General features: G+C 41.7%; 1 protein-coding gene across 1 annotated transcript; it reads left to right on the top strand.

The window, feature by feature from the left end:
• Nucleotides 1–6,945: 6,945 nt before the first annotated feature.
• On the top strand, nucleotides 6,946–7,914 carry LOC117346219 (vomeronasal type-2 receptor 26-like). Its single transcript, XM_033915622.1, has one exon. It carries the CDS (start codon nucleotides 6,946–6,948, stop codon nucleotides 7,912–7,914), a length of 969 nt encoding a protein of 322 aa, XP_033771513.1.
• The last annotated feature ends 1,064 nt before the right edge of the window (nucleotides 7,915–8,978 follow it).

Genomic DNA, 8,978 nt, shown 5'->3' on the forward strand with positions numbered 1-8,978 from the left:
ACAAAGGCCTTAAAGGCATCCCATACAAAAGGCCATTTGGAGACTGATGAGGAATTGATTTCAAAATATTCAGAAAGAGCAGTTGATAAGTATATACGAAAGTCATCATCCTGCAGTAGAGAGTTGTTGAATCTCCATTGGCTAGTAGAAGAAGTATGACCAAGATCAGTGAGGTGTAACTGTACCAGGGCGTGATCAGATACACTGATTTCTTTAATAATAGTGGATTGTGCAAATCGAACCACAGATGGACTCAACAAAAAATAATCCAGTCTCGAGTATGAATTGTGAGGTGAGGAGTAGAAAGTGAAATCTGAATCGTCTATATGGGTGATTCTCCACGAGTCAACCAATTTGAATTGAGTTATAAGATCCTGAAGAGAGTGCCAGTTTTTGGATTTCTTGTAAGGTAGAGAAGATTTCCTATCTTTAATCGGATCTTGAATAACATTAAAGTCTCCACATACTATGCAATGACGGTCTCTGGACATGTTAAGTTGATCAGCTATCTCAATATAGAACTCCTCTTCATCCATATTAGGACCATATAAGTTCAACATTGTGAGCTTAACATTGGCAATATCTAGATTTGCCAATACCCATCTGCCTTTAGAGTCAGTGGAATGTGAAATGAGGGAAATATCTGGTCGCTTTCTAACAATTGTCATCACTCCATTCTTTTTCCCCAACGCAGGGGAGAAGAGTACTGGATAAGCCCAAGGAAAAGACCATTTTTTAGCTTCCAGGTCAGTAAGGTGGGTCTCTTGTAAGCATACAACATCAGCTTTAAAGGAAGAAATGTAATTGGCAATTTTTTTCTTTTTGATTGGGTTATTGAGCCCTTTCACATTAAGTGTTATGCATTGTAAAGGCATAGCTATGTAAACAAAGATTCATCATTACATTAACTAGGTGTGAGTAGAATAGAGAATATCCTGAAAAGAAAATATTAGCAGTATAGACCATCATTGAATAAGCACAAACAGAGAGAATAAACAAGAACAGCTTATTAAACTAGAAGTAAGTTAACCACGGGATGGAAAGCACATGGAGTGCACCACAGCGCATCCCCCCGCACAGGAAAATGCTAGAACAGGAAAAATATTAAAACATTAATTATCAGCATAAACCACAGCAACCAGCAGTGCTAACTTCAATGTCATGTAAACAGATAAAGGCATTAGTGTTGCAGGAGCATGTTAAGGTAAACATCTGAGCTCAGAGGAGCAGTGTTAAGTATTATCAATACTGCTAGGAGCCAGTTTTTCCAGGTATTCAGCGAGGTTGTCAGGTTTTGTAAAATCCTTTGTGCAGTTGTTATAAGTCACTCTAAGCTTGGCCGGATATAACATTCCAAATTTTGCACCCAGTTGTTTCAGGCGAGGTCTGTACTCCAATAGCTGTTTCCGAGCCTTAGCCGTCTGCTTGCATAAATCTGGAACAAACAGGAGAGAGTGACTCTCATATTTAACAGGCGCCTGTATTTTAGCCTGCTGCATGATTTCCAGAACCTGATTATATCTTAGCAGACGGACAATGACAGGCCTTGGGTACTTGCCAGGCACTTTGGGCTGTTGCGTTGGCACCTGGTGTGCCCTTTCAATCTCAAAGGGCTGCTGGAAATTCAGAGAGAGGATTTTTGGTAAGTTATCTTCCAAAAATTTTATCAAATTACGCCCTTCTCTCGCTTCAGGAAGACCAAGGATACGAAAATTAGATCTCCTAGATCTATTCCCCTGGTCTTCCAGCTCATTTTCTAGCAGGGCTATACGTTTGACCTGTCTCTGTAGCATTTTGATATTTTCAGCATGGAGCACAGTTGTAGCCTCAACAGCAGACATCCGACCATTCAAATCAGTAAGCTCCGCTTTAAATGTAGACAGCTCCGATAGAATTTCATCAGTAACAGTTTTATTATCTGCCATGAGGGAGCGGAGGGAACGGAGTTCGTCGAGGAGCGAGGCCCCGGTGATGTCATCAATTTTTAATGGCGGCTTAGACGGCGATACAGGCTCCAAACTTCGGCGCTTACCAGTTTTCCCGGTCGCCATGGTGTTCCCCCGCTTTAAAATTCAATACGCTCTGCTAGTTGAAGTAAATAAAAGCCGATTTCGATGCTTTCACGATTTCCCGCGCGGGAGCAACACGCTCAGGCAGCCATCTCCAATGACGCTCACCAGCGCCCCCTTCAATTCAGTTTTTGATGCCAACCCTGTGGGCACCTCACCCAGCTTGTCTGCCTGCCAGCAGGAATGAACAACCTCCTGCTTTACTTTTTCTCTACATTAGTCCTGGAGGAACTATCAAAGAGTTCTTGGGCCAAGCTTTCTTTGAAGCATTGAAACACTTTCACCTAATTGACCTTTCCCTCAAGCTAAGACCAGAAGGTGTAGGAGCTTCCACCCTTATAGTGATTTTATTATCCTGTACCTGCCCAATGTCACCCTAATATTCAGTGTCATTGGAGTAGCAAACTTTGGGACATTAAAAGCAAATTCTATTCTCTTCCTGGTCTTTAAACCAGACTCCTGTTAGCAGCAGTGCTGGTGATCTCAGTCTCTCCCCACCCCTACAGCTTTGCATACTCAATGCAAGTTTTATAACCAGTTCATTTCATATTCTTTAATCTTCAGGATCATTCTATTTAAACAAAGTCAGGCTTGCTCCCATAACCAGCTCACTCACTCATACATTCATCTATCACACTTTCTTCTGGCTCTAGACTGGTAGTATTCAGTTGTCCATATATTCTGGGTTATTCAAATCTAGGTCATCTTCTCCTATTTCCATAGAGCTTTCTTCCTCAGTTAGCTGTTCCCCACTCCCTACCAGTGGGTGCAAATGTTTTCCTAAAGCACCTTCTAGATACTACTCAGCTGAGAACTCATCCTCCTAGGAAGCCTTGTACCTGACTTTTCTGTTCCCTTCTGTTAGAGCTCTGCTACAGGGCAAAGGTTAAGGAACTCAGATCCTTCCTGAGTATCCTGCATGGCTAGGAGGTTTCTCAGCTCTCCAGTTCTGTGCTATTCTGGCTCATTAGGTTTCCAAGCCAGTGGCTTACCTAGCATATGTGGCACCCAGGGCCCATCATTTTTTGACACCCCTTATCTGTATGAAAATCATGATTTCTAGTAACAATCCACACGTCACACAAGAGTGTACCTAGGAAAAGGCAGCATCTTACATACTGCAGTGAGCAGTATGGGGTAATAATCAAAACACAAAAACGTCTTAAAAGCGCATAAGTCGGGGTTTGGAGGTGTTACCCGGCAAAATGTACAAGCAACCATAATCAAAAGTCGGCCAGCTGCACGTCCTAAGCCGCAAAACGTCTAACGTAAGTCGTCCAACTTGGGGGCGTTCCAGGGGCTTTCCGAGGGTGGGTTTAGACCCCAAACGTACAAATACAATAACCAAAGCCACATCAGTTTGCTCTGTGCGTTCAAAGTAGCGTTTTGACTTAGACCTGCTTTCACAATGTCGTGCAGTGGTCAGGTAAGGGAAGAGTGTTTAATATCGTGTGTGTATACCCCCTCACTCTCACCATCTCTATCTCAACTTCCCCACTTATGTTCTCACTGCTGTGTGTCTCCCCACGTTTCATCCACTTCTGCAAACACCTCTCTCTCTTCCTACCTCCTATCACCATTACCAGCTCATTCTCTTACATCTATTACAGCTTACTCATGCACTGTGGTCTCTATCGTGTGGCATTAGTGTTCTGTTTCACCACCTGGCTCAATTCCTGGAGGGAGGAAGTGTGGGGTGACTGCTTGGCTGGGGCCTGTGCAGACTTTAATGAGCTCTGCTTTCTTTGCCAGGTGCTTTCTTTGTGGCCCATGGAAGAGATCAATGTGGTCATGGTCATTGCTGTGGAACTTCTTCTGCAGGTGGAGATGGAGAATTACAGGCACCAACATCGAGTGTTGCGTAGAAGGCAGTTTAGGGGGCGCTCCAGTTTTTTTGAGATCACTGATCAGCAATGTGTGGAGCGATACCGATTCGACAAGGCCACCATCCAGGATCTCTGCCTCCAATTGCAGCCCCTGCTACAGGCCCCCACTCGCCGTAATTACCCAATGCCAATGCATCTAAAAGTAACAACAGCCCTCACTTTCCTGGCAACTGGGAGCTTCCAGTCTGTATTGGCCTCCAGCACTGGTCTTACTCAAACCCAAAAGGGAAATGAAATTGCTCACATGCTGAAAGCTCATTCAACTACTTACAGTATGCAGATCCTAACTGCTGCTTTCAACCACAACTTTCAAAGCACTGTTGTGGGGCTTATAACCATGTCCGCCCTGTCAGGAGACATATCACGTGACAGGTCAGCTGAACACAAACCAGACGGACGGAGCCATGTGACCCCACCGCTCCTGAGTTTCTTATGTTGGAATGAGGAACCGCAGGAATGAGAATTTGTTTCAAGTTCTGAGTTCTCTTGCAAGCAAACCTGAGTGCGTACTGACAGAAGGCAGGTAACATTCTCACCAAAGACCAATGCTTCTGAATACTTATTTGATGCACTTTGGTAGTATAACTAAGTACACACATGATGGTATTGTGCTCAACCTTGTGGATAGAATCCAAAAGCAGATAATCCTGATTGGCATACAATGCTCGTTTATATGTTTTACGTATGACTGATTTGGGATATCCCCTGGCCAAAAAGCGTTTAGACAGTATTCCTCAGGAGGAGGCTCTGACAGTGATTTCTAAATTTTTGAACCAACGTCCCTCTCCTACACGAATACCGACTGATTTTCTGGTTGACTTAGCAAGACTTGCCATGTGTGAGAACTTTTTCATGTATGATGGACAATATTATAAACAAACTTCTGGTGTTGCCATGGGGGCCACTATGGCTCCGTCCGCCTGGTTCGTGTTCAGCCGACCTGTCACGTGATCTGTCTCCTGACAGGGCTGGACATGGTTATAAGCCCCACAACAGTACTTTGAAAGTTGTGGTTGAAAGCAGCAGTTAGGATCTGCATTCTGTAAGTAGATGAATGAGCTTTAGCTCTTTTTCAACTTTCAGCAGGTGAGCAATTTCATTTCCCTTTTGGGTTTGTGTTTTGTGTTATAGCATAGCCTGGATTTGGCGCTAAGGCACTGAAGCAGTGGTTACCGGCCATAAAACGATCGTCAGCCTGGCCTGTTGTGTTCAGTGGTTTTTACCATTATTCATTCTTGGCTATTTTTTGCTCCCAACTGCTAAATTTAAACTTGTGCGAAAGTTTTTTGCCTATGATGCTTTGGTTGTAGAGTGTGGGTATACCTCTCCGTTTGTCTGAGGCTTTTCTTTCGCTTAAGTAATAAGCTAGCTTTCTTGGCTCGTGTGGTGCTTTTGTTTTAGAGTGATATTTTTGAATCTTTGTTTCATAACACTGTACACACAGCTACTAATGCTGTAATTCTAATGTCAGGATCAAAGCTGGAGATCAACAATATGTCCAAGATACTAGGAGTCATTTTCGACTCCACTCTATCATATGAATCTCAAGTATCCAATCTAAGGAAGAAAACTAAGACTAAGACTAAGACTAAGACTCGTCAGACCCTTTTTTCAAGAGTGCTACTTTGCCATACTAACACAAATGTTCATAGTATCCCAGCTAGACTATTGCAACTCCCTCTATGCGGGTCTAAACTCTACTTTCCTGAAAAAAATACAGATGATTCAAAACACGGTGGTCAGACTGATATTCAAGCTAAAAAAATTTGACTCTTCACCCTACTATAAGAACTTACACTGGCTGCCTGTCAAAACTCACATCACCTTCAATCTATCATGCATAATATTTCAAATCCTATATGCAAAAACTGCTGAACCACTCATAAACTTATTTGTCATCTAATGGTCTACGTCAACCAGAAAACTGGAACCGCTTCAACTACTACTCCTTTCTGCCAATGAGGTTAAATATAAACGCGTATTTGACTCACTTTTCACATAACTTTGCACCAAGACCTGGAACAACCTCCCAAGTGACATCAGGATGGAAACATTCTATAACAGATTCTAAACAAAATTAAAAGTGCTCTTCTTAGAAAGCATATACACCATAGACAACTAACTCAAAATAATTAATATCACTAAATCTCACCCGCTATACAAACACTATTCCAGTACAATCAAATAACCTCCATTCTTTTATCTATTACCCTTTCCATAATTCTCACCCTCCTGAAACTAAAATAAAGTAGTACATTCATTCTGTAACTCAAAACATTGTAAGTTGCCTTGAACCTGTTAAGGCATAATGCAACTCAGAAATATCAAATTAGATTAGATTGGAAAAAATGGGCATCCCTCATACCTGGTTTACTTCATGGGTTATGGGGCAGAAGAAAGTGGGCAATCTTCTGCCTGGCTCACTTTGTCAGAGGGTAGTTGATGGTTCTGGTGAGAGAGAGTGGGCATCTCTCCTGCTAACCAACTTTGTTGGGTGGAGGAGTGTTCCTGCCATGGCCACTCAACTGATCATTGTAGGGAGCTGGGAATTCATGTCTATTTGAAATATAGGCCAGCATTATAATGGCCTACATTTCAAGTATCTATCAAGGCCCTAGGGCGATGCCTAGAGCCACTTAAGCTCACCCATGATCACTTCTGGGCAAAACAACATCATGCAAGCACAAGTGTCCCAACATACCTCCCTGCACCCACAACAGATGCCTACAATATAGGCAGCCCACCTCACAGTTTTGTTTTAGAAAATATGTATCCTGTTTGGCTGGTAAAACAGCAGTAGGATGCCGATCCCTGCCTAAAATCAGGATGCCATTTATAGAATTTGTCCTATAGTCCTCAACCAATTGGAACAGCCTAATGGTTAAAGTGGTCATCTAAGAGCATTAGATCCAGATGTTGATGGTTTAAATATCACTGCAGCTTTTTGTCATTTTTTTATTATTGTGAGAACTTTAGTGAATGAAAGTGTCATGGCTCTCAGAGGGGATATTATTGATTCTATTTATGAGTTACTTAGGCAATATTCTTCATTCTTAGATGGAGACAGATGTTGGAAGTGCCCAGAAGACCAATGGCCCAATCAGAAAAGAGATTCCTGCATCCCAAAAACGATAAACTTCCTAGCCTATGAAGAACCTTTGGGGATAGTATTGACTTCCATCACCATTTTCTTCTTTCTGGTCACTGTTGTCGTCCTGGGAATCTTTATTAATTACAAAGACACTCCCATAGTGAAAGCTAACAACAAGAACCTCAGCTATATTCTCCTTATCTCCCTCATGCTCTGCTTCCTCTGCTCATTAATATTTATCGGACATCCAAACAAGGTGACCTGCATTCTCAGACAGACTGTTTTTGGGATTGCTTTTACCATATCTCTGTCCTCCATCCTTTCAAAAACTATAATTGTGGTTATGGCCTTTTATGCCACCAAGCCTGGAAGCAAGCTCCAGAAATGGATGGGATCCAGGGTCTCACTTTCTATAGTCCTTTCCTGTTCCCTTCTTCAAACTGTTCTGTGTCTTGTCTGGTTGTTCACTGCTCCCCCATTCCCCTATTGTAACATGCACTCAGAAATAGGAAAAATATTAATTGAATGTAATGAAGGATCTGTAATTGCATTTTACTATGTTCTGGGTTATCTGGGATTTCTGGCTGGAATAAGCTTCATTGTAGCTTTCCTAGCAAGAAATCTACCTGACAGTTTCAATGAGGCCAAGTGCATCACCTTCAGCATGCTGGTTTTCTGCAGTGTCTGGATTTCCTTCATACCAACATACTTGAGCTCCAAGGGCAAGTACATGGTGGCAGTAGAGATATTTGCTATTCTGGCCTCCAGTGCTGGACTGTTGGGTTGTATCTTTCTCCCTAAATGCTACATTATTCTGCTGAGACCTGATAGGAACAACAGAAATTACCTAATAAAAACAATTGGATGAAATATTCAAAGGCATGCCATAAGAACGATATATATTTTTATTTCTGATGTTTGGTGGAGATCTCAGTTGAAGTAGGATTGCCAAATATGTAATCCTCAGTTTAAATTGAAAACTTACAAATTTGAACTTTTGGTCCATATCACTAAATGAGTTCTCAGGCTGGTCTCCAGGACACACCTAGTCTGTCAGGATTTTAGAATATTCACTACTAATGTAACTAGTAGGGTTTTAAAAATTATAAGAAGCACTGATAGTGATAGATTTGCATACAATCTCATTCATGGAGGTAGACTAATGGTTAGGTTTGAATCCTGCTGCAGCTCTTTGTGATCATGTTCAAGTCACTTAAACCTCCATTGGCCAAGTAACAAAAAACTTTTATATTGTGAGCCCACTATGGACAGAGAAATTACCTTCATATACTACAGTATGTACAGCACTGCATATGTCTAGTAGTGCTATAGGAATGATAAAACATAGGAACAATGATGACAGCTAAAGGCCAAATGGCCCATCCAATCTACCCATCTGCTGCATCCACTATCTCCTCTTCTCTCTATAGCCTAAGGCTCAATACACCTGCATTGTGAAGTCATAGAGCATCATTGTTATAAATTAAGGCTGTTAACACTTGCATTGTGATGTCATAAAGCTCTAGGGTTACTGAAACAGAAACATGATGGCAGATAAAGGACAAATGGCCCATCTACAGTAACCATTATCTCTCGCTCTTTCTAAGAGATCCCACATGCCTATCTCAGGCCCTCTTGAACTCAGATACAGTTCCATGCATTTATCACCCTTTCTTTAAAAAAGTACTAGTAGATATCCTGTTCATCAGATTATCTTCATGTATTCCTAGATGGATAATTTTCTGTGGATATCAGCTGCTTATGATCATTTTGGAGGTACTTGCAGAGTACCTCCATATGCACATTGACTTCCCAGATAGTGGCTAAATATCTGTTTAACCATAGTGCTGATGGCAAAACCTATTCAGTGGCAGCTTCTATCCAGATGCTAACACACATAAAATTCAATTAAAAATCAAAATTTTTTTTATT

This window comes from Geotrypetes seraphini, chromosome 12 (genome assembly GCF_902459505.1).
Source record: "Geotrypetes seraphini chromosome 12, aGeoSer1.1, whole genome shotgun sequence".
Lineage (NCBI taxonomy): Eukaryota > Metazoa > Chordata > Amphibia > Gymnophiona > Dermophiidae > Geotrypetes > Geotrypetes seraphini.